Source organism: Hyperolius riggenbachi, chromosome 2 (genome assembly GCF_040937935.1).
Source record: "Hyperolius riggenbachi isolate aHypRig1 chromosome 2, aHypRig1.pri, whole genome shotgun sequence".
NCBI lineage: Eukaryota > Metazoa > Chordata > Amphibia > Anura > Hyperoliidae > Hyperolius > Hyperolius riggenbachi.
The window spans coordinates 337,940,334-337,967,164 of NC_090647.1; the positions used below are offsets into that span (position 1 = coordinate 337,940,334).

The window sequence follows — 26,831 nt, forward strand, 5'->3', positions numbered from 1 at the left end:
CTTATTCTCTTTATCTCCCGCCCCATAGGTTCCCTATTGGCCCTTAATAAACTTTTAGATGCCTTTGTAAAATTCTCCGGCTTCTGGGTTAACCCGAATAAATGTAGAGCGTTAAATATTTCCCTACCTCACAGTCTAATGCAAGCTCTCCAGGACACCTTTGAGGCATCTTGATTCCAGCAGAACTTCCTGGGTAGATATTGAGGAATCCGTCGTTAGCCCGATTCACACTGCCAACCTTCTTTGGATATCCCCAACAGCCAGGAATACAATCCACAACCCAATAATAAAACATTCACTCGCAACGTGGGATAGCTGCAAGTACTCAGGAACTATAATTTCTCCACACAGGCCTCTAGCTTCCGTCATGGGGAATCCCTCTTTTCCAGCAGCACTAGATTCACCGATCAGCTTCCGCTGGTGGTGCCACTCCAATCTCACAAAAGTGTTCGATTTATCATCTGATTCTGGGATGAAATCCATTTCCTCCCTGTGTGAGCATAAACACTTACCTGCCTCTGAAACCTTTCCGTTATCTACAAATATCCCATTTTACAAAAGTGCACCTTGCCCATACCGAATCCCCCTTAACTAAAACTTAATTTGAACACATATGCTCTTCTGACCCTCTTTCTCCCGGTACAATTTCGTTATTATACAAAGCTCTCTCTCATGAGCTCTCTAAACATAAACCTAAATAAATTACTGAATGAGTGAAAGACTTAGGAATCGTTTTAGAACCAGAAGATCTCTCCGACATTTGGGCAAGTATCCCCAAAACATCAATCAATGCAGACCCAATTGAAGTCAATTACAAACTTTTATTCCGTTGGTACACGGTTCCTCTCCGCTTGGCTAAATTTAACACCACATGTTGACATCTCCCCAAATTGCTTCAGGGGATGTAGCACCCTAGGAACCCATGGCCATATCTGGTGGAAATGCACCAAAGTGCACCGCCTTTTGCTAAGAGTGTGTACCTGGGCTTCCTCGCTCATTAACGAACCAGTCCCTAGAGATCCAGCCCATACGTTGCTAGGCCTTCCCTACCCTAATTTAACTAAAGCACAGAACTCGCTCATATGCCACATTTTCACCGCAACTAAACTCACTATAGCGGCCGCCTGGCGCTCAAATACTCTATCCTTTGACTCTGTCAGGAACAGACTAAGTCATGTCCATTTCTTTGAAAACCTCCGGGCTAGACTTGAAGACAATATCGCTAAGTTCAATAAAGTCTGGTCGCCCTTTATAGAATACCTTTTGGGCTCCGAACAAAGCTCTTGGGTGAGTAATCTCTGAAACTCCTTGAGTCCTTGGCCCCCTTCTGTAATATCTGCAGAGGCATGGGTTCTCCTCGTCCCATACTTCCTCCTCTCTCCTCTTTCATCCTCCTTCCTCTCCTCTCTCATTCTTCTCCTCGTTACTTCTCTCGATCTCTGCTACAGGATTGGCCTTTCAGCAATAGAGCCCTATTCTCAATACACATAAGAGGCACCTACAAATATCCTATCCCTGTCTTCAATGGATGACAGGCTCCACTAGTGGTACTGCCCTGCATCATGGGATGTGCCCCTGCCCAGCCAGTATTGGTTGAGTGAATGGCTAGAGGCTATATTCCTGATCTTTAGCGCCCTCATTATATTTGCCTCCCAATATAATACGCAAGCATATATATGTTACTAAACGTATGGACTACTTGTGCAAGTTAACTGTTATAACAAACGGCAACATGGTCCTCCCTAATTGTTTTAGGCGTATACTTCTACTGAGCTCTTTTGTTGTGAATCATGTTTACAAACAATTCATTGTAACCCTTGTTCATGGTTTGTAATGATTGTGCACTGTTTTTCTTATTCAAAACCCAATAAAAATAATGTTGAAAAATAAATAAATATGATTAATCCTTTCCAAAGGACTCGCCCACAAAAACCTTAATTTGTGGCGAAAAAACAAAACAAAATACACATAATTTGTGTGTGATGAGTAGTGACAAAGTTATTGGCAAATGAATGGGAGGAGTGCTTCCGTCCTTGAGGTGAAAACACCTGTAGGCTGAACCGGTTAAAGGGTACGATTTTTTCAACTTGTTACACTAATTTCGGCATATGCAGCACCACTTTCTTTTTTTTTTACTTAGTTTTATTTAAAGCAGAACTTGTTATATTTGGAAAGTCTCCTTCAACTGATGCACAGCTATTCTTTTCCAAATAGGTCTTAAAGAAAGGGAAAAACAACCTGATTTGATGCATCAATAAACTTCACACCCTTGTAGCTGATTGATAGGGTGATTCTTGGAATTTTTTTCATCTGCTCCGTGGACCTCTGCAGAGAGATAAGACAGGGATATTGTAACACACTTTGTATAACCTACTCATGTTGCTCACAGTGCTTCTAATGTAATGCATACTTTCCAAGGAAAAAAGGAGCGTTAGTATGGTTCAAATGCAGTACAAACTTTGGGACAAAATACAGTGTAAGGCTACCTAGCACCATTAAGAAAAAGTGGGGGGAAGGCTGCGCATCCCTAAACACGTTGCAATTGAATGGTTAATCGCACAGGCATACACCGCCTATAAGACTGAAAAATGCATGTCCTGCATCCAAAACAAGTGCAAACATTTATTACACTAGGAGGAACTTTAGCTTCCAATATGGTTTGCATGCAAAGTACATTATACTAGACACTTGCGCCACGGTAAGGCAAACCTCCGGGCAAGTGACCTAACCTAAATTAAAACATACTGGAAGCTAAAGTTCCTCCTAGTGTAATAAATGTTAGCACTTGTTTGGGATGCAGGACATGCATTTTTCAGTCTAATAGAGGCGGTGTATGCCTATGCGACTAACCATTCAATTACAGCATGTGTTTAGGGATGCACAGCCTTCCCCCCCACTTTTTCTTAACTCTGCAAGTATACAACTATCAGGTTAGCTGCTCCCAGCCCATCCTCCTGTTTGCATGATAAATAGTAGCAGTTTTGCATATGATTTGCATCTGAATTGAATGCAAAGTGTGCAGAAAGCCTATTAAGCCGCATCTACACGAGTAGATGCAGCCGCGATGCTCCTTCTCCGCACTGCCGATTCCCTGCTCAAACCCCGCGAGGGGACAATGGCAGGGAATCGTGCGGGAGATAAGCGGCGCCGGTGGGGACGAGCGGGGAATCGAATGCGGCACACGCGCGGCGAGCGGGGACGCGGCGGGCACGCGGAAGGGGCGATCCGGCAGCTAATCGAGCCGCCGGATCGCTGCAATGTCCCATGGTGTAGATGGGGCTTTAGAGGTGCTGCACACATGAGCTGGTTGTCATTTCAGATGCAGCCTTTGTGATATGCGCTGGCCCTCTCCTCGCTACCTAGCACCATTGCTGTCCACTGTGAGGCACTGAGTTATGAGACGCCATTCTAAACAAGTGAATGAGACTGCCCATCCTCAGAGAATGAAGAAGCCTTCATGCACATTTTACAGACAGCAAGGAGGACCTCTGGACAGTGGTGATGGTGAAGTGATTCAGATTGCTGTGTACTTCTCTGCAGCATCTATGGCATGTACATGCCTTTAGTTATACTAAAAGCCCAACTCCTGGAAGAGTATGTTAGTTGTTGGAAGAGCTCATTTGTGCAGCTATCAAAAAACTTAAGGGCATTGTAGTGAAATATAGCAGAATGTAAATTATTCAGGATACTCACTTATACGATAATATATATGGTTTCAGCATCAGAAATCCTGCCTATATCTTTATATTCCTGAATACTGGTATATATAGCTCCACCCTCCCAGTAAGGCTTAAAGAGACACTGAAGCGAAAAAAAAATTATGATATTCTGATTTGTATGTGTAGTAAAGCTAAGAAATAAAACATTAAGATCAGATACATCAGTCTAATTGTTTCCAGTACAGGAAGAGTTAAAGGACTTACGAGGCCAGATTTGCAAAAAAAACATAAAAAAAGTTAGATACCTGTGCGTGTTTGCAAGGCACGGAGGACGCCGTCCGCGCCCTCCGTGCCGTTCCGCCTGGTCCCCGCTGCTTAATATGCCCCCGAACGGTCCCCGACCGCGCGGCCCGGGTCGTGCTCCCCAGCCTGTACCAAGACGGCCGCCGGAGCTGGCCGCGGCTGCGCAGTCCGCATAGCCGCGAGTGCGGATGCGCAGCTCTAAGGCCAACCCCCCGATCCACGTAACAGTAGCGTGGATCGGGGAGTTGGCCTTAGAGCTGCGCAGCCGCACTCGCGGCTATGCGGACAGCGCAGCCGCGGCCAGCACCGGCCGCCATCTTTGTGAAGGCTAGAGAGCCCGACCCGGGCCGTGCGGTCGGGGGTCGGTCGGGGGCATATTAAGCAGCGGGGACCAGGCGGAACGGCACGGAGGGCGCGGACGGCGTCCTCCGTGCCTTGCAAACACGCACAGGTATCTAACTTTTTTTTATGTTTTTTTTGCAAATCTGGCCTCGTAAGTCCTTTAACCACCCTGGCGTTCTGATTAAATCGCCAGGGTGGCTGCGGGAGGGTTTTTTTTAAATAAAAAAAAAACTATTTCATGCAGCCAACTGAAAGTTGGCTGCATGAAAGCCCACTAGAGGGCGCTCCGGAGGCGATCTTCCGATCGCCTCCGGCGCCCAGAATAAACAAGGAAGGCCGCAATGAGCGGCCTTCCTTGTTTTGCTTATATCGTCGCCATAGCGACGAGCGGAGTGACGTCATCGACGTCAGCCGACGTCCTGACGTCAGCCGCCTCCGATCCAGCCCTTAGCGCTGGCCGGAACTTTTTGTTCCGGCTGCGCAGGGCTCAGGCGGCTAGGGGGGCCCTCTTTCGCCGCTGCTCGCGGCGAATCGCCGCAGAGCGGCGGCGATCAGGCAGCACACGCGGCTGGCAAAGTGCCGGCTGCGTGTGCTGCACTTTATTTGATAAAAATCGGCCCAGCAGGGCCTGAGCGGCAGCCTCCGGCGGTGATGGACGAGCTGAGCTCGTCCAGACCGCTCAGGAGGTTAAGAAACTCCAGTTGTTATCTCTATGTAAACAAGCCATTAACTCTCCGACTAAGTCTTAAGGTAGCCATACACTGGTCGATTTGCCATCAGATTCGACCAACTGACAGATCCCTATCTGATCGAATCTGATCAGAGAGGGATCGTATGGCTACCTTTACTGCAAACAGATTGTGAACCGATTTCAGCCTGAAACCGTTCACAATCTGTTGTTGTGGTGGTGGTGGTGCTGCCGCCGCTCCCCCCGCCCGCATACATTACCTGCTCCGCCGGCGCGACTCCAGTCCCCAGGTCACCGCTGCTCCGTCTCCGCTCTGGTCTCCGGCCCCGGCATGCTTTACTTCTTCCTGCCCGGCAGGAAGTTTAAACAGTAGAGCGCCCTCTACTGTTTAAACTTCCTGCCGGGCCGGAGGAACTGAAGCATGCCGGAGACCAGCGCGGACACGGAGCAGCGGTGACCGGGCGTAGACGTGCCGGAGGAGCAGGTAATGTATGCGGCTCTATTGCGTCAGTCGTCGGGTACTCGAACGCCGCTAGCGACGCGCTCCCTACCAGCGGGCGATCGACGCTAATTTTCCGCACGGAACGATCGACGGGATCGGACGAAAAGGATCGAAAATCAGCGTGTAGCGCGAACGATTGGCAGCAGATTCAAACCCAGTGATCAAATCTGCTGTCGAAACGGCGGCGAATCGGGCCAGTGTATGGCCACTTTTAGTCGTGGAGAGGGCTGTTATCTGACTTTTATTATCTCAACTGTAATTGAACGGTTTACTTTTCCTCTGGCAGAGGAAAGTTCATTACTTCACAGACTGCTCTGAAAGACTCATTTTGAATGCTGAGTGTTGTGTAATCTTCACATAATATAAAATGATGCAATGTTAGAAAAACACTATATACCTGAAAATAAAAAGATGAGAATATTTTCTTTGCTGCTAATCTTCTAGTAATTATTCATAGTATACAACAAATTCACTATATTATATATTTTTTTCCGCTTCAGTGTCTCTTTAAGCCTGGTACACACCTTCAATTTTGATTAATCAGTTTTACCATCTCCATGTAGTATGGGTGTCAACAGATTTTTAATACTATGAGCAGATTGTGTAGGTCAGGGGTGCCCACATTTTTTCAGTTCGAGAGCTACTTTAAAAATTGCAGAGCTCAGGAGATCTACCACCAACACAACCCCCCCTCCCCATAAACACACACAGTGTCTCGACTCCCCCCCCACCCACACACACACAATATCCCAGCATAGTTTGCAAATAACTGCAGAATCCCCCCTCCCTATTCCAGCACACAATCCTTTTACCACCTTCAAACACAGCACTCAGCTTCAGAAGGTTTATGAACCTATTTAGCCACGCTGTGTATTTTTCTCTGCCTGAGGGTAGCAGACATCTGGAGGGGGGAAGACACTCTACAAATCTCACAGCCTCACAGGCAGCCTTGTGGGGAGGAGACTCTGTACGCCTCTCATCACAGGCAGCCTAGAAGGGAGGAGACGCTGTCTCGCAGACTGGAGGGGAGGAGATGTCTCCTCATTTGCTCCTCTTTCGATTTCAGCCACACCTCCCCTTCAGCCGCGCCTCCCCTCTCCTCACTGATGCTGCGATGGCAGCAAAATCTGACAGCCGCATGGCTTCAGAATGTAACAAGACGCGGCCGGGCAGGTAGATCTACCGGTAGATCGCGATCGACCTATTGGGCAGCCCTGGTGTAGGTAAACTCTCAAACTACATGGAAGTGGTAAAATTAGTCAGTGATTGGCCAATCAAAGTACACAGTGAGTACCAGGCTTTAGCCTAGGCTCTTTAGCTAAAAGGAATTCTCCTCCCTGAGCGTTCTGGTAGACTAGGTATTCGTTTTACTGGCTTCAGAATTCTCAGAAAAACATTCAGCAGAACTTCACCTGAAAGGACTTAAGTTGTCACCATCTGTGATAAATTTCCGAATGTAAATTAGGGAGAGGAAAGATTTTACAATAGGGAAAAACTGACTAAATCATTTATAAATTAATATTGTAAAAAAGAAATAAATAAGAAATGTCATTTATTGCATTATTTTAACTTCAGTTCCTCTTTAAAGCATGTATGTGTTTAGGGATCCATCAGGTATTTGGACAGCACGGTGGCATAGTGGTCCCCGGTTTGAGTCCCAGCCAGGGTACTATTTGCATGGAGTTTGTATACTCTCCGTGTGTTTGCGTGGGTTTCCTCATGGCACTTGTTTTCTTCCCAAATACCAAAAACTTATAGATGAGTCAAATGGCTTCCATCTTAATTGGCTCTAGGCTACGATATACATACACTACACATTACATACATACATACATACATACATACATACACATATGACTCAGGTAGGGGTCAGCCTGTGAGCCCCTCTGAGGGTCAGTTAAGTGACAAGACAATATACTCTGTACAGAGCTGGGGAAGATGTTGGTGATATATAAATACTAAGTACGGTAATAATAATAATTTCTTTTACTAAAGACTACTATTACTATAAGATAATACCTTCTTAGAAAGATATAATAACAGCACCGGCCCCTCTAAGAAAGCGTGCAAGTAACGCATACATAAACACGGCAATAAAGGGCAACCATTATAAAAAAGATAGAGCAGAGAGAGTCTGAAGTCAAGTGGAGTCTATACCTTCAAGTGTCATAGCCATTTTAGCAACACAAAGAAGACCTATACAAAGCCAGGTAGCTGACTTAAATGCTTTGGCTGAACAGTGTACAATGAGTGATATATAGGGGTGGCAAGAGGACTTGACCTCAGCAAGTCTGTATCCTGCATTTGCCTTCCTCAGTGAATGCTAGATTGACTGTTGGTTACATTCAAATGTTTTCCCTGCTGATCTGCAAATAAAGCAAGACTTATGATTGCCCACTATGGGAAACAACCACAAGTGCCTTCCCCACATGAGATCCTGGGCTGCAGTTTCATCTCTTTCAAAGGAAAAAAAAACTGTTCTAGGTTAACTGAAAACCAGTGCTCTCTAAACCTGACAGCCATTCTACATCAGTAGAGATGGTGAGCAGTTTAATAAAGTATAAAGGGGTGGGCACAACTGATGACTCACTTCATAAACATAGGAAAAAAGCAGTGTCAGAGCAAAGCAATATTACATGGATGCCATATATGATACAATCATAGCTCATTATAATGCTTTCACAGGTTTGCTTTACTTCAAAGGGTTTTGCTGCTTCCTATTATATGGACAAACTTTAAAATTAGGCTATTTATCTGCAGCAGTCTTGCTTACACCAAAAACGTAAGGTGACATCTGATCAACATGTTTATGTATAGTTGTGTATAGATCTGTGCCTGGAATTAGTGTTACTTTAGCAGAAACAAAATCTTGCATTTATGAAAACTGACAAGCCTCTTCCAACTCAGTGCTCTCTAGAACACAATAAAATGCAGGCCAACATGTGCCAGTTCCATGCATCTGTGGGCACGTGTTTTTGGTGTAATCAAGTGCTCAATCCTGCAAAATATGCTGAAAACTGTGCAATGCCAGTTGCGTGGTGTATATTTAACATAAAACACAATAACTCACCCTCATTTTGGCACAGGCATCTTGGGTGGACTCTGTTCCTCTTAAATCTTTAATCAACATTGATCCTAAATACTGACATACAAGGGAAAACTCTTAGAATTAGGAATAAAGTACGCAGCAAATATACAACTGTAACAAGTCTTTTCTCCTGTTTCATGCTTAGCTTTCCCAAGTTTAAAGTTACATAATCCGTTAATGATCATTATTAATCATTAGGGCTACACTGCGGGAAATTAATGCTTTATACAAGCTACTTGGATAGAGCAAAGCAGCGTATACTGTTCAATGGAGGTGAGGGTAACAGGATGGTGCAGAATGGAGAGGATTCAAGCGGGTGCAGTGAACACAAGATCAATGAGATGAGCTATCTGTTTGTGTTGGCTAGAGATCTGGCCTGCTAGATGTGACGATGTGGGACTCCTATACACACTCTAGATCAGGCATGGGCAAACACGGCCCTCCAACTACAAGTCCCACAATGCATTGCAGGAGTCTGACAGCCACAGTCATGACTCATAAAGGCAAATGCATTGTGGGACTTGTAGTTCCGTAACAGCTGGAGGGCCGAGTTTGCCCATGCCTGCTCTAGATCCTTGACCAATACAGCCCCAAACAGCTGCATTAGCCAACAATAAGCTATTTTTACTTCCCAGAGCACAATTGACCACTTTGCTGATTTTTAGCTGTGGCTTTTGTGTACAATATTGGAAATTTAGAACTGTGTGTGGCCAGTCTAGTGTGCTAAGCCCTCGTAAGAAAACTGACTAGGAAAACAGCTTGTTAAACACTGGAAATAACAATAAAACTAAATGTTAAAATAATAAAAAAAAAAAAAAAAAAGGGTACCAGGGCTTGAGCCGACTAGATTAGCACTTCCCGTAATCTTACCAACCAAATAAGCTATTTTCCACAGTACAGTGGTGTCTGCATCTGAACCTAAAGGTAGAGGACTGGAGCTCTGACTGTCCAGAAGCAGGAAAGTGCCAAGGTCAGAGCTCCACAATGCACACAGGAGAATGGGATGGATGGAGGCTACATGTCACTACACTAAGGAAAATAGTTTCTCTGTACGGGCGATGCTGAACTAGTCAGAACTAGCCTGGTTATTTTAGCCTTTAGAAGTGCTTTAAATTAAAAATTACAAATGTTATTCTTATTCAATTGCCATTATAATAAAATTTCATAGATTCATTTCTTAAACTCCTGAGCGTTACGCCGCTCAGGAGGTTTTGCAGCTTTAGAGTCCCCCGTAAGAATCTAATAGATGTTATGCCACCACAAGGTTTAACTAGCACTAGGCTAGCTAGTATAGGTAGCCGGCACCCCCCGATCCAGCCACTTAATACATTACCCAGCCTAGCTCCAGCGATCGGCGCAGCCTCCCCACACAGCTCCGGTCTTCTCTATGGGGAGGATCGTACATGAAATCATGACTTGGGTGTCGGGCATACCGCACAGGAGGTTAAGCATACGCTGAAGAAAGTAAAAGGGCAGAGAACACTTATTCTCAAAGCTCCCAAAAAATACTCACACTAGCTTCATAACCACAAGATTCAAAAATGAGTTTCTCTGGCTGGTGCTGCCAGTTTTGTAGAGGTGCGTATGAAGTGGCTGAACTTGGGGGTCTTAATGTTAGTTTGGCTTCATCCTTTAAAAATAAAGAAATACAAAAAAATAAAAAAAAACAGAACTAGTACATACAGTAAATGATAAACCCAGAAGCATATACATATTAGCATAAAAAATGATGCGTAACAGAGGTGGTTTTCTGCTAAATATTGTTCCTTGGCCTCCCTATATAGTAATAAGCAAAAAGATTCTCCTAAAAAGCAAATCTCTAATGAATCATGGGGTTGCAACGGTATGAAAATCCATGGTATGATAACCGTCTAAAAAAAAAATACCACGGTATCACGGTATACAATTATTTGGACTTGTGCCTCCCCTGCTATTGCTGGCAGCTGAATTGCAGTGTTTTTAACAGTCATTTGTGCTCTGTCTTTGGCGGCGCCCACATTACTCACAAAGTGCCGCTATAGCCGTAATTCCAATTACGGCCTATATCAGCACCGGCTGCGCCCCCAAATCTCATCTCCGGCACTGTTTTTACAGAGATCTACGAGCCTCCACCGCCCCCCCTCCCGGTATGGTAGCCAGGTATAGATGCCTCCAGTATAGCTAGTTAGGTATAGGTGCCTTCAGTGTAACAAGGAATAGGTGTCGTCAGTAATAGGTGGACACAGTATAGGTATCCAGGGATGGGTGTAGCCAGTACTAGGTGGCTGCAGTATAAGTAGCCAGGGTTGGGTGTAGTCAGTAATAGGTGGCCGCAGTATAGGTAGCCAGGTATAGATGTAGCCAGTAATAGGTGGCCGCAGTATAGGTAGCCAGGATAGGGGCAGCTAGTAATAGGTGGCCGCAGTATAGGTAACCAGGAAAGGGGCAGCTAGTAATAGGTGGCCAGGATAGAGGCAGCTTGTGATAGGTGGCCGCAGTATAGGTAGCCAGGTTGGGAGCAGCTAGTAATAGGTGGCCAGAGTATAGGTATCCAGGATAGGGGCAGCTAATAATAGGTGGCCGCAGTATAGGTAGCTAGGATAGGGGCAGCTAGTAATAGGTGGCCGCAGTATAGGTAGCCAGGATAGGGGCAGCTACTAATAGGTGGCCGCAGTATAGGTAGCCAGGATAGAGGCAGCTTGTGATAGGTGGCCGCAGTATAGGTAGCCAGGTTAGGAGCAGCTAGTAATAGGTGGCTGCAGTATAGGTAGCCAGGATAGGGGCAGCTAATAACAGGTGGCCGGAGTATAGGTAGCCAGGATAGGGGTAACTAGTAATAGGTGGCCGCAGTATAGGTAGCCAGGATAGGGGCAGCTAGTAATAGGTGGCCGCAGTATAGGTAGCCAGGATAGGGGCAGCTAGTAATAGGTGGCCGCAGTATAGGTAGCCAGAATAGGTGCAGCTAGTAATAGGTGGCTGCAGTATAGGTATCCAGGATAGGGCAGCTAGTAATAGGTGGCCGCAGTGTAGGTAGCCAGGATAGGTGCAGCTAGTAATAGGTGGCCAGAGTATAGGTAGCCAGGATAGGGGCAGCTAGTAATAGGTGGGCGCACTATAAGTAGCCAGAATAGGTGCAGCTAGTAATAGGTGGCCAGAGCATAGGTATCCAGGATAGGGGAAGCTAGTAATAGGTGGGCGCAGTGTAGGTACAGGTGGGCGCAGTATAAGTAGCCAGAATAGGTGCAGCTAGTAATAGGTGGCCAGAGCATAGGTATCCAGGATAAGGGCAGCTAGTAATAGGTGGGCGCAGTATAGGTAGCCAGGACAGGTGCAGCTAGTAATAGGTGGCCAGAGTATAGGTAGTCAGGATAGGGGCAGCTAGCAATAGGAGGCTGCAGTATAGGTAGCCAGGATAGGGACAGCTAGTAATAGGTGCAGACAGTATAGAGAGCCAGGTGGGAGGGAGGGGGGAAACAGCAACATGGTAAACACATACTCACTTGCCGGGGTCCTGCACATGTGTACTTCTTACTTATTCCTCCTTCCTGTTCTTGCGTTCCATCTCCTTGTAACAAGGAGATGGAACGCACGAACAGAAAGGAGAAAGTAGTAGGTAGTACACGCGTAGGACCCCGGCGAAGTGAGTATGTGTTTATCCCACCACTGTTCGTGCTCCCATGCTGTTCATGTGTCACATCCCTGCCGCGTGTGTCATGTCACAATCTCAAAAAGCAAACAATGTGATTTTCACTAAATGCTAGCGAACACAAAGAGAAAATGTAGAAAACATGTAGTACGCAGGACATTTGGGATCGGGCAAAATCTCATTGCAATTGTATCACACTAGTATAAAAGTTTTTTTTGTGGTTTTCATTATTTTGCTGATGTCCTTGCATTTTGCAATTGGAAAAAGCAGCAAAATTTAATGTAGTATAAATCAGCCTTCAAAATGACATCTTCCAAATATTTACATTGTGCTGTTAAAAGAAGAAGCCATGCATAGTGATAAATGCTCTAGCGTTCACAACATCAGATTCAAAATGAACATATCTAAACAAATGAAAAGAAGCGGTACAAGGAACTATTTAAATAGATTTGACCTTAAAGGAAACCAGAGCTCTAGCTATAAGAAGAACCGATACTTACCCGCTGCTTCCTCCTGCAGCATAAACACGTGATGCCCTCGCCATCCACCCGTCTGCCGCTATCAGCCCCGGTAATTGGCTCAGTCGCCTCAGTCCGGGTCTACTGCGCATGTGCAGTGGTGCAGAAAACCCAGACTGATCCCGACTGAGCCTATTACCGGGGTTGATCGCGGCTGAACGGCAGACTGCTTATCTTTTAGAGCATAGAGGAAGTTCTGAGCTCAGGTCCACTTAAAGGACAACTGAAGAGAGAGGTATATTGAGGCTGCCATGTTTATTTCCTTTTAAGCAATACCAGTTGCCTGGCAACCCTGCTGATCCTCTGCCTCTAATACTATTAGCCATAGCCCCTGAACAAGCATGCAGCAGATCAGGTGTTTCAGACTTTAAAGTCAGATCTGACAAGACTAGCTGCATGCTTGTTTCTGGTGTTATTCAGATACTACTGCAGATAAATAGACGAGCAGGGCTGCCAGGCAACTGGTATTGATTAAAAGGAAATAAATGTGGCAGCCTCCGTATACCTCTTACTTCAGTTCCCCTTTAAAGAGTCAAATCAAAATAAAAATCTATTTAAGCCCAACAATAAGTTGAACATCTTTCTCACATGGATATCCATAATAAACATTCCTGTATATGTACGAATATATTACACACAGTCACTTATCACTGGACTGAGAAAAACAGGCAAAAATTTCCAAAGCACTAGGTAGCCTTCCACCCCAAAGAAACCTACAGACATCTTCCACAGTCAGATGAGCCACAGAGAGATTGGTGCCTTTAAACCCAAGTCCCACAGTGGATTACACACTGGCAAGAATCCTGAAATGAGTAAAAACTGGTCCTGCTTGCATAATGGACATCAAAGCAGTTTGTCACGACAGAAATATTAGTAGTCTCAGCTATCTTTGAAGTGAAAAACTAGGCCACTGCACCAGTGTTGCTAAATGTAAAAGCATCAAGACGCTACTTTATCGTAAAAATAAAAAAAAAACGTTTCCAGTCAGGATTTACCTTCAGAATTGCCAATGTGACAATGGCATTACAGCTACTGTAAAAAGGCTATTAAACAGTAATAATAAAAACCTCAAACCTCTTTTGTAGATGCTAGCACTTTGTGACGCTCTCTGCATTCTGCGCCTTCTATCCTACTTCTGCTGGAATCTAGTCCAGCATCCTGCTCTCCTATGGGGATGGATGGCATAGACCGAGGCAGGACATCGTGGTACTGAATTAATAGAAAGCAGAATACAATTAGGCTGCTGTTGGTACAAGTAGCATGCACATTGAACAAAATGGCAACACATCGAGAACAATTAAAGTGGTCAAAAATATTACGACAATTTTTATTCTACAACATTCCAGATTATGTCTAAAATGCATCAATAATAAGGGAAAGAGGTTGGCACTACAAACGTCAGAGAGAGTGAAAGGGAGAGAAAGAGGGTGGGCACTTACATACATAGGATGAATGGTAGCCTTAGGGCACCAGGACTGATAGGCCAAAATGGCTGTTTTGCATGGCTTGCACTTGTTCACGGCACAAGCACCTCTCTCCCTAGTTATTGCACACACTGTCTGTTCTCTGGCTAGGGCATGCCACTGAGCCTGAAGAAGGGACTTGCAAGCCAGGAACACTACATCCCCTTCTGTGCTGTTGGACTCTTACCTCTCACTGAAATACAGTAGGTCAAGTAGGCCTGCCCCACTTACCACATAATGGTCACAATAAACCTCTTCTCATAATGCAATGTGCACACTGATAAAATTAAGTTTATGCATAGTTGGGGTGTGGAATATGCTTTCAATATTCCTCTTTTTTGCTGACCAACAGAGAGTGGAAAATGAGTGAAGCACAAAAAAAAGCAGCTGGGAATTGGTTTTTTTTTGTACTCTATAAGGCCAAATACAATACAAACCGGTGCTTAGCTCATTTTAGATTGTAGGAGATAGTGTTGGTGTTCGAATTCGGCACCACATGGTTCGGAGCCCGAACACATGCATTCAGCACCATTTCAGCATGGAACAGCAGGACAGGATGCATTTCATTTAGCTCCAACACTTCCTTCTTCTAAGCTGGAAGGAGGAAGTATCAGAGTTAGATTAAAAACACCCCTTTCTGCTGTCCCATGCTGAAATGGCACTGAATGCGTGTATTCCGGTTCTGAACCGCGTGGTGCCGAATTCAAACACAAACACCCATGGAAGGAGGCCTACAGGACTGCATCATTTCCCATTATTCACTGTGCTTTATTAAACAAAGGGGGGAAGCTAGAATACAGAAATCAGTTACTACAGGGCTCCTGAGGAACATGTAAAAGAGTCAATACTGTTTGTGTGGTTGACTTACTTGTGACAAAGTACAAGTAAAAGTAAAGTAAAAAAAAAAAAAAAAAAAAAAAAAAAAAACAGATCTATTTTCAGTACATGGGAATGAGAAATTTCCTCACCCGTAGCTGTGAGAATCGAGGTGGTTTCTGAGGAGGATCCTCACACGGTCTCTCTGCAAGTGACGCTAAAATCCTTTTCCGATGCCCCAACAAATTTACCTTTAGTACCTGCCAAGAAAATGTTTAACAAACTCTAGGTTACAGATTTGAATTACCAGTAACTTACTTACAACATACTGTAGGGGACATCGGGCTGGGTGCTGGGCAGGAGGTATATTTCCCCATTATTTGGGCTGTGGTCTATGTAAAAACTAGATGTGTGGATGGGAAGGAGTCTGGGATTGCTTTGCAGCTTGCTGCCTTTGTTTTTTTTTCAGGGCTGGACTCCTGGAATGGGAGGGAAGGCAGGGTGGGCCTTCCCATTCCACCCAGGTACACACCAGGTTTTTAGTAGAGCAGGAGGAAGCTCTGTGTTAAAATTTGCATACAAGAGGCAGCACAGGTGGAGTATGAGGTGGGAGGTTGTGCTGCTGACCTCCTGTACAAGTGTGTTTGGATGCACTGAGAGGCCAAACCATACTGTGGACTGCTGATTTGAATGGTTTGGACATAAGGAACTGAAGTTTACTGAATAAGCTGGTCTTCACTTATGCTAAGGACTGCAAAGCTGAAGTAAGCCTTTCATTTATTTTGCAATTTATGTTGGAGCAAAACTGTTTAGGTTACTTCTGCAAATAAACTTTTGTTTTATACAACTGTACTGCGTGCTGGCTGCGACCCCTCTAAACTTCACAATACAAAATAATACCAAAAGTTATGGTACAGTTTAAACTTAGAAATGAACGGCATGTCTAAAAATAGACCAAAAAACAACTTACATTGACAATTTCAAGTTCCCACAAATTACGTAGCGTTTCCATAGAGGTATAACCGCTGCTTAGAAAGCTGGAAGCATATTGCTGGAGCGATAGGGCACGCAGCCACGAGGTTACGGACTGATCCCATGACAGCGATAATGGCTAAAAGATAAACAAAAACAAAAAAATGCTATGCGTAGGAAGCAAATAGAGCAAAAGCACTCATAAATAGTTCTATTTTTGTCTCTAAGTTAGGATGCATCAAGCTTCGGCTTCTGTTCAGTTAAAAATTAAAAAAATAAATAAAAATGATTTCCGAGAAACCGAAGGCTGTTTAGCCTTGCACGATCTCTGCACAGAACTGACGTCAATCCACAGCAATAAATTGAGTGACCTGTGCCAAGGCGAATCTCCATTGAAATGCACAACAGTTACACAGTATCGTTGTCTAATCTCAATATCAAATCACCTTGGCATAGGACTGTTTTATGCAGAGCAGCACTTTTAGCTTACGTAAGCAAGTTTTTAGTTCAACTAGTAGGTGGAGGTTAGTATGAGGTTAGTTTCACAATTGATTTGTGTCAGGCCATAGTACTGGTTTTGTGTTGTAATTAAAGAGACTCTGAAGTCTCTTAAAATTCCGCGCTTTATTTCAAAAATGTGTTGAACATCATTCCCCTAACTAAAACGCTGCATCCCCGCGGCTGGAATGTAACTAAATCCCCCCAAACTCCCCGAGGCAATCTGGGCAGCGCTTCCGTGTGAGGCAGAGCTTTCCGCAGCAGCTCTGCCTCTCCACACGTCTGTCAGCCCGGATCGCCGCCTCTCCCCCGCCCCTCTCAGTCTTCCTTCACTGAGAGGGGCAGGGGAGTGGCGGAGATACGCACTGACAGACGCGTGTAGTGGCAGAGCTGCAGCTGAAAGCTCTGCCTCACACGGAAGCGCACAGGGCAGCAAAATCCACAACCAAGAAAGTCGTGGATTTTGCAAGGGGAGTTTGGGGGGATTTAGTGTCCAGCCGCGGGATGCGGCGTTTTAGTTAGGGGAATGATGTTAAAACACATTTTTGAAATAAAAAGCGGAATTTTAAGAGACTTCAGAGTCTCTATAAAGGAAACCAGAGCTCACGAACAAAGAAAGATTTATACATACCTGGGGCTTCCTCCAGCCCCATTCGCATGGATCGCTCCCACGCCGCCTTCCTCTGCTGCCTGCAGCTCCGGTATCAGGTCCCCACACTTCTGTCAGACGAAGCCAGTATGACGTAAGAGAAGTGCACCCTCTACGTATCTCTCCAGTAGCTGCTGGAGAGATACACAGAGCGCACTGCTACTACCTAGACTGGCTCCAACTGACGGCAGTGACGAGACGCGGTACTGAAGCTGCGGGCAGCGGAGGACAAAGGTGTGGGAGCGATCAGAGCGGATGGGGCTGAGACTCTAGCAGTGAGACTCTGAGACAGACTATCTGCATGGAGCTCTTACTTTCTCCTTGTATTTTATATTTTGCATTTATTTCCCCCAGGCTCTCCAGTTTCCTCCCACATCCCAAAAACATACTAAAATAAAATTAACCACTTGAGGACCACAGTCTTTTCGCCCCTTAAGGACCAGAGCCTTTTTCTCCATTCAGACCACTGCAGCTTTCACGGTTTATTGTTTGATCATACAACCTACTACCTAAATGAAGTTTACCTCCTTTTCTTGTCACTAATACAGCTTTCTTTGGGTGCTATTTGATTGCTGCTGTGAGTTTTAGTTTTTATTACATTCATCAAAAAAGACATGAATTTTGTCAAAAAAATGATTTTTTTTTTACTTTCTGTGTTGACATTTTTCAAATAAAGTAAAATTTCTGTATACATTTTTGTCCAAATTTATTGTGCTACATGTCTTTGATAAAAAAAAAATCCATTCAGTGTGTATTTATTGGTTTGGGTAAAAGTTATAGCGTTTACAAACTATGGTGCCAAAAGTGAATTTTCCCATTTTGAAGCATCTCTGACTTTTCTGACCACCTGTCATGTTTCATGAGGTGCTAAAATTCCAGGATAGTATAAATATCCCCCAAATGACCCCATTTTGGAAAGAAGACATCCCAAAGTATTCACTGAGAGGCATGGTGAGTTCATAGAAGATTTTATTTTTTTGTCACAAGTTAGCGGAAAATGACACTTTGTGACAAAAAACAAAAAAAAAGTAGTTTCCATTTCTTCTAACTTGCGACAAAAAAAAAAATATAAAATCTGCCACGGACTCACTATGCTCCTCTCTGAATACCTTGAAGTGTCTACTTTCCAAAATAGGGTCGTTTGTGGGGTGTGTTTACTATCCTGGCATTTTGGGGGGTGCCTAATTGTAAGCACCCCTGTAAAGCCTAAAGGTGCTCATTGGACTTTGGGCCCCATAGCGCAGTTAGGCTGCAAAAAAGTACTACACATGTGGTACTGCCGTGCTCAGAAGAAGTAGTATAATGTGTTTTGTGGTGTATTTTTACATATACCCATGCTGGGTGGGAGAAATATCTCTGTAAATGACAATTTTTTGATTTTTTTTTTACATACAATTGTCCATTTGCAGAGAGATTTCTCCCACCCAGCATGGGTATGTGTAAAAATACACCCCAAAACACATTATACTACTTCTCCTGAGTACGGCGATACCACGTGTGGCACTTTTTTGCAGCCTAGGTGCGCTAAGGGGCTCAACGTCCTATTCACAGGTAATTTTGAGGCATTTGTTTTCTAGACTACTCCTCACGGTTTAGGGCCCCTAAAATGCCAGGGCAGTATAGGAACCCCACAAGTGACCCCATTTTAGAAAGAAGACACCCCAAGATATTCCGTTAGGTGTATGGTGAGTTCATAGAAGATTTTATTTTTTTGTCACAAGTTAGTGAAAAATGACACTTTGTGAAAAAAACAATAAAAATCAATTTCCGCTAACTTTTGATAAAAAATAAAATCTTCTATGAACTCGTCATACACCTAACAGAATACCTTGGGGTGTCTTTTTTTTAAAATGGGGCCACTTGTGGGGTTCCTATACTGCCCTGGCATTTTACAGGCCCAAAACCGTGAGTAGTCTGGAAACCAAATGTCTCAAAATGACTGTTTAGGGGTATAAGCATCTGCTATTTTTGATGACAGGTGGTCTATTAGGGGCCGCATTTTGTGGAACCGGTCATAAGCAGGGTGGCCTCTTAGATGACAGGTTGTATTGGGCCTGATCTGATGGATAGGAGTGCTAGGGGGTGACAGGAGGTAATTGATGAGTGTCTCAGGGGTGGTTAGAGGGGAAAATAGATGCAATCAATGCACTGGGGAGGTGATCGGAAGGGGGTCTGAGGGGGATCTGAGGGTTTGGCCGAGTGATCAGGAGCCCACACGAGGTAAATTAGGGCCTGATCTGATGGGTAGGTGTGCTAGGGGGTGACAGGTGGTGACAGGGGGTGATTGATGGATGTCTCAAGGTGTGATTAGAGGGGGGAATAGATGCAAGCAATGGACTGGCGAGGTGATCAGGGCTGGGGTCTGAGGGCGTTCTGAGGGTGTGGTCGGGTGATTGGGTGCCCTAGGGGTAGATAGAGGTCTAATCTGATGGGTAGCAGTGACAGGGGGTGGTTGATGGGTGATCAGTGGGTGATTAGATGGCAAAACAGATGTAAACAATGCATTTTGGAGGTGATCTGAGGGTAGGTCTGCGGGCAATCTGATGGTGTGGGAGGGTGATCAGATGCCCGTAAGAGGCAGGTTAGGGTCTGATCTGATAAGTGGCAGTAATAGGTGGTGATTGACGGGTGATTGACAGGTGATTACAGGGGAGAATAGATGTATACAGTACACAGGGGGGTGGGTCTGAGGGGGGGGGGTCTGAGGGTGTGGGCGGGTGATTGGGTGCCCTAGGGGCAGATCTGATGGGTAGCAGTGACAGGTGGTGACAGGGGGTGATTGATGGGTAATTAGTGGGTGTTTAGAGGAGAGAACAGATGTAAACAATGCACTTGGGAGGTGATCTGACGGCGGGTCTGCGGGCGATCTGATGGTGTGGGTGGGTGATCAGATTGCCCGCAAGGGGCAAGTTAGGGGCTGATTGATGGGTGGCAGTGACAGGGGGTGATTGACAGGTGATCAGTGGGTTATTACAGGGGGGATAGATGCATACAGTACACAGAGGGGGGTCGGGGGGGGGGGGGTCTGGAGAGAATCTGAGGGGTGGGGGGGTGATCAGGAGCCCCCAGGGGGCAGTTTAAGGCATAAAAAAAATAGCGTTGACAGATAGTGACAGGGAGTGATTGATTGGTGATTGGGGGGGTGATTGGGTGCAAACAGTGGTCTGGGGGGTGGGCAGGGGGGGTCTGAGGGGTGCTGTGGGAGATCAGTGTGTTTGGGTGCAGACTAGGGTGGCTGCAGTCTCCGCCCTGGTGGTCCCAGTGTCCGAGGGACCACCAGGGCGGTGGTCCCTCGGACACTGGGACCACCAGGGCAGGAGGCAGCCTGTATAATATGCTTTGTATACATTACAAAGCGTATTATACACTTTGTATGCGGCGATCTGGGAGCCAGTAACCTGCCGGCACTTCCGAACGGCCGGTGGGTTACTGCGCAAGGGGGCGGAGCCTGTCACCGGCGCCTGATCGCGTGTCGCGATCGGCGCATAACCACGACCACCAATGGGCGTATTGCGGTCGTTTGGGCCCAGCCCTTGCCGCCGCCCATCGGCTTAAGGCGGTCGGGAAGTGGTTAATTTCCCTTCCGATTACATGTAAAAAGGTCACGGTGGTAATTTGGGCACCGGAGATAGCATCTAATAGAAAATTACTGCTGTTCTACTATTGGGCAGTGGTTTTTCTGATAGTAAAATATCTGCAAATGTTACCAATATTTTACTACTGCTAAACCTAACCCTATCCTTACACAAGCTCTCTGTCTACCAATGCCTAACTCTAAGACAGTAAGGGCCCATTCACACTAGAGCGTTTTGCCAAAACACTCAAGTGCTAGTGCTTTTTAAAGCGCTAGTGCAATAATACCCTATGGGCCCATATTCACTTGGGTGATTTGCGTTAACCGCCGGCGATTAACGCAAACGCAAACGCAAACTTGTAGCCTGCACCGTTTTCAGGCGATTTCCCGGCGATCGCGTTTCAGTGCTATAGAAGTGCTAAACGCGATCGCTAAAAAACAAAAACAAAACGGCAAGTGTGAATGGCGATTTTTTTTGCGTTCAATGCAAAAAAAGACAAAAAAAAAAAAATTACGTGAATAGGCCCTAAGACTCCTTTCTACCATTGCAGGCAATTATACCTTAGTAAAGTCAGTGTTCAGCAGAGGTCATCAGGCACTGGTCTGTCACTGTGCAGAGAATAAATAACCTCAAAATAAATTGTTTATCCATATAACAAAGAATTTTACTTCAGCACCAAACAGGTACATCCTGCGCAGGCGCAGGGGCGTAGCAATAGGGGTTGCAGAGGTAGCGACCGCATCGGGGCCCTTGGGTCAGAGGGGCCCCGAGGGGACCTCCCTCAAGCACAATATTAGCTCTCTATTGGCCCTGTGCTGGTAATAATCACTCGTACAGATGCTTTGTATAGTAGTAATCATTAACAAACTGTTTTCCATCCCCTACTTGCACCTCTGACACCGTGAAAATCCTTGGCAGGTTTTGGTGCGCCGTATCAATTGTTATGTATAGAGTGCTTGGGGGGGGGGGGGGGGCCATGTAAATCTTGCACCGGGGCCCATCGCTTCTTAGCTACGCCACTGCGCAGGCGTACTAGCCGATCTTCCTTCGAATTCAGGCGGAAATAGCCGAACCCGATCGTATCCGCTCTACTGCGCAGGCGTGAGTCCTTTTGCGATACGGATATCGGGTTCAGCTACTTCCGCCTAGCCCATATGAAGAGCGGCTACTGCGCCTGTGATGGATCCTGGAGAGGTAAATAAGCCAAGCCTTGTCAGGCTTGTCGGGGGCAGAATTGCGGGAGGATTTGGGGGAGCCAGCGCTGGATTCCCTGCAGCTACAGGGATGGGGGAAGCCTCATTGGGACCCTGCCAAGGTAAGTATCCCCCAGAGGGATTTTTTTTTTTTTTTATTACAGAGTCTCTTTAAGATGCTTTCTAATTTACCTTTGGTAAAAAATGTGCTGCCTGAAGTAGTCGGCGACGATGTTCTACGTCTGAGATCCCAATATCAACCAGGTCCTGTTCCTCCAATACGTTGCCAGTCTACAGGAAAGAAACATTTCAGAAAGACAGTTAAGAGGTCAAAAGTTTGAAAAGCAAAGAAGAATTAAAAAAGCAAACGAACCGTCAAATGTAGATGCATCTAGAAAAACAAATCAAACGCAAGCTAATGCAAATATAATCTCACGAAACAGCTGTCAGGCACAGCTTCTCACCCTTACTATGTTAGAGGATAACTGAAATGAGGAGGATATGGAGGCTGCCATATTCATTTCCATTCAAGCAATACCAGTTGCCTGGCTATCCTGCTGATCCTCTGCCTCTAATACTTTTATCCAGGACCCTGAACAAGCATATGCAGATTAGGCATTCTAAGAGTATTGTCAAATCTGACAAGATTAGCCACATGCTTGTTTCCTATGTGATTCAGACACTACTGCAGCCAGACTAGCAGGGCTACCAGGCAACTGGTGTTTAAAAGGAAATAAATGTGGCAACCTCCTTACTCTTCTCACTTCAGTTGTCCTTTAAGTATCTATATGCTTTGATGGCAATTATTTTTATGTCAACCAGTGCCCAGATCTCTACTATTACAGACAGGTTCTGCCACCTGTGACATCTACCCGGTACAGGGAAAAGGATTTTACTGTTGGTTTATAACTTACTTTTTATTTTACCTTTTTGCAGCTCAGGAGTATAGAGCAGTGCTCTATACTTCCAGTTTTTTACTATTATTAAGTCTGTCAGGTAATTCAAGAAATAGATTTCTTAACTGAAAAATCCAAAGATACCAGTTAGAGCTAGTCCACACTAGGTCCGGAACCGTATCCGTGGCTGCGTTTTTCAGCCCTGATGAAAAACTGAGTCTCGGATACTAATGTTAAAAATAGCAGCAGTCCTCACCCAAAATAAAAAACGGATCCGTCTGCGTTTGCAGGGACCAGTTTTCAAAACCTGAACGGAAGGTCCGGAATTGCTGCATTTTTATGGACCATGGATACACGGATGGGTAGTGAAAAGCAATGAGAAAACGCATCTCCATCTCCACAGGCAAAATAGCACCAAAAACTGATGAGAAACCGGATAGCCTGAACTTTATTATTGGCCCAAAAAATCCTCTCACTACCTTTCCTAATGATAGAGACGTTTTCTGTCCGTTTTTTGGGTTAAAAAACTGAACGGAAACTGATGCAAAATTGATGCACTTTTTATGAAAACGGATCAGTTTGCGGTCTGGTGGTACTTCCCCTGATCCCGGACTGCAGCGTCCGTCCTGCAACCGTGCCTAGTGTGGACCTAGCCTTACCCGGGTTATTGTAATTAGCACAGGCAATTTAAGTTCAAGATGTAATACTACTCAGGGATTTGTTTAAAAGCATGTTATCTTTCAATGCAGATTGTGAACCACCCTCATTGCTGGTCTTGCAGTCACGCAAACCCTCCCCCACAATGCATTGGCCAAAGGGTCACAGAACTTCTTACACTCTCTGCAAGGCCACTACTGGTCTCACACCTCCCTATTGCAGTGCTTATGTAGCAGGGTCCATACTGGAGAGGGATCAGAAAAGCTACTTGGATCAACTGGGAAATGTGCAGGACAGATTTTTTTTTTTTTTTTAACAAGGTTGAACTTGATGGACAGATGTCTTTCTTCAACAAAGCGCACTATGGTACTTCTACTGGTATGAGCCATTTGGTCTTATAAATGCTGTAGCTGTCTTGTCCTCGTCCCCTGGTCCCTCTGCCACTGCAGTGTTCCATTCTCGTTCTAAGGACTCACCCCACTGCCAATATATAGTTCCTATAGTCTACACTCAGTCAATTACTGTAAATAATTAAGCAGCCAAAAAACAAGAGAAGCAGTGGGACCGAAAGGAGAATCCAAGTGAATGGTAGAGATGAAGTAAAGGTTAACTTAGTATATAATTGTGTCAACCATTTTTACTTGTTTTACGAGGTAAAAAAATGTGGGTCTTGGCTTATATTCAAACATATACAGCAACACTTAAGGAGAAACTCCGACCAAGAATTTAACTTTATCCCAATCAGTAGCTGATACCCCTTTTACATGATAAATCTATTCCTTTTCACAAACAGACCATCAGGGGGCGCTGTATGACTGAAATTGTGGTGAAACCCCTACCACAAGAAACTCTGAGGACCGTGGTACTCCTGTCAGTTTCCTGTCTGTGAACCTTGTTGCATTAAAGAAATACCGGTAGCTGTTTACAGCTGTTTCCAACTGCCAAAAAAGCATGCAGCAGCTATATCACCTGCCAACAGTAAAAATGTCACCATGTAATAAATGTCAGAATGTAAATAAGGGATTTAAAAGATTTTACAATGAGCAAACACTGACTAAATCATTTATACATAATTATTGTAAAAATGAAGCACTTTTTTATTACATTATTTTCACTGAAGTTCCGCTTTAAGGAATGCTTCTTTAAAGGACTGCTATAATGAAAAAATTAGGCAGTTAAAATCTGACAGAACCGACAAGTTTTGGGCCAGTCCATCTCCTCACGGGGGATTCTCAGGGTTTTCTTTGTTTTCAACAGCATTTCCTGAACAGCAGTTTAACTGCCAAAATAGTGAGATACCAGCCGGCCTCCCTAATCACTTGCACGCTTTTTGTCAGTTAGACAAAACCTGACGGTTCTGTCAGATTTTAACTGCCTACTTTTTTCATGATAGCGGTCCTTTAACAGACGTGTGTAAGAATAAGCCACTCTCCCAAGGCAGACAACTATCACCCGAGGAAGTAACTTCTACAAATGTGGTTTGAAAAAAAAAGAAAAAAGAAAGAAAGAAAGAGAGAGAAAGAGAGAGAGAGAGAGAGAGAGAGACTCACTTTTCGTTTTAGCTTTTTATAGCAGACTTCAGAAGCATACCAGAGATTTGAAAAACGACTTCAACAGAAAAAGCGACGAGGCAGCCTTATCAATAGCTTACCGTTTTGCATCCCACTACTGTTAGAACACACTGTTTGGGCATTGATATATGGAGGCTGCAATATGCATTTCCTTCTAAACAGTACCAGTTGCCTGGCATCCTGCTGCTCTCTTTTGGCTGCAGCAGTGTCTGAATTACACACCTGAGACAAGCATTGGGGTAATCAGATTTTTGTTAGGAGACATCGGATCTGCATGCTTGTTCAGGATCTATGGCTACAGGTATTAGAGGTAAAGAATCAGGAGGATACCCAAGCAGTTTGCATTGTTTAAAAATAAATAAACAGGTCAGCCTCCATATCCCTCTCAGGTGTGCTTTAAGCCTTTAATTATTTTACAGACATATGAGAATTGAAAAACTGGCTTTGCTATCTGAGATGCAAAATGGTAACCAGTCCCTGGCAGTACTTGCTGTCTACAGAAACAACATAACTAGCCTATCATCCTGAGTACTTACCAGGAATCGCACATCATCAAATCCATTCAACACTAACTTGCTCTCATACTGTAGGAGGCCAAGAGAGTCTAACCAATGAGCTACACTCTGTCCTGGTACACGGAAACCTGTAAGTATGAACAACAGAAAATCATTACCATGCGTTATGAAAAGCTTTCATTTTATTTGTTGCTTTTGATATATTTTACCTGCCATGACCTGTTGCTCCTGAGAGAATTCTATGCCCTGACCAATAGAACTCATAATCTTATCAATCTGTGGAGGGAAAATACAACAAAAAAGTGAATATCACAAACTTTAAAACATTGTTAAAATGACACAAATCAAAACTAAGGCTGCTGTCCAATGCTTGCTTACATTTACCCTGAAGACAGGCCAAACAGTACAATTACAGTCTGATCTGTCAAGGGAGCAATACGGGGCATGTATGAAGCACCACTCAAGCATCCAATTTCATATTTATCTTTTGTTTAGTTGAAAATCCCCCAAATCAATGTACGGTTCTTAACCACAATACACAGCCAACTCTGTTACTGCCAATTCAAATTTGCCAGTAATCTTTTCTTCAATTTCAAAAGAAACAGAAGATTTAGCGCAAATGTTCTATGGTGATCAGATGAATGAATGAAAATAGAACAGACCTGTTGAGCAGGATGTGGCTACCTGTAGGCTTAAACCACACACAGCATTTCAAATGCCTCAACAGCTGAAGATGGACCAATTGCTAGCAAATGGCTAACAAATGCAGAACAAAACTAAAACAGCAGGCATAAGATAGAAAAGTCCCTGTCGTAGGTGTCAAAATTACACCATTTAAAAATATTTTCAATATACCGGTATGTGTGGATCATCTCCTGAATTTTCCCGCAGATCTTCAAATATCTCTAGCGGGGACGTTACAAATGATCCAGCAGATTGGGACTGGATTCATTAACAACTGTTTACTGTTAGTTGGTTAGATGTGACTGCCTCTGCTGGGTCATGTCAGATCATGTCAAGGCTGCTGAGAGGCAACTGCAAGTGCAGCTGCATGAAGAATTCAGGAAAAAAACCTTCTAAATAAAAATTAAGCCAGGACAGGAAAGTTTTTTTTTTTTTTTTTTTACACATTTTATCAAGTTATTTAGAAGGAATGTGTGCTTTTGCAGCATTTCTTTAAGTGCAATCACTGGAGAAATGCTGCAAGAACAGCGTTTGCCATTTAATAGAATTAGCATTGCTGTAGTGGAATCACCCCCATAGGGGTTCACTGTGCTAGTACCAGCGATCAGCAAACTCCA

The 26,831-nt window shown here is 44.6% G+C and overlaps 1 protein-coding gene across 7 annotated transcripts in view; it reads right to left on the bottom strand.

The window, feature by feature from the left end:
• Positions 1-26,831, bottom strand: part of ANKS1A (ankyrin repeat and sterile alpha motif domain containing 1A) — a 178,185-nt gene that overhangs the window by 24,510 nt on the left and 126,844 nt on the right. For all 7 annotated transcript variants that reach the window (XM_068269417.1, XM_068269415.1, XM_068269416.1 and 4 more), the window contains 9 exons: positions 25,740-25,806; positions 25,552-25,658; positions 22,084-22,182; positions 15,975-16,115; positions 15,157-15,264; positions 13,800-13,934; positions 10,096-10,212; positions 8,565-8,636; positions 2,239-2,325 (listed from right to left, as the gene is read on the bottom strand). In XM_068269417.1, coding sequence (XP_068125518.1) covers positions 2,239-2,325; positions 8,565-8,636; positions 10,096-10,212; positions 13,800-13,934; positions 15,157-15,264; positions 15,975-16,115; positions 22,084-22,182; positions 25,552-25,658; positions 25,740-25,806 — 933 coding nt within the window. The remainder of the gene's footprint in view (positions 1-2,238; positions 2,326-8,564; positions 8,637-10,095; positions 10,213-13,799; positions 13,935-15,156; positions 15,265-15,974; positions 16,116-22,083; positions 22,183-25,551; positions 25,659-25,739; positions 25,807-26,831) is intronic.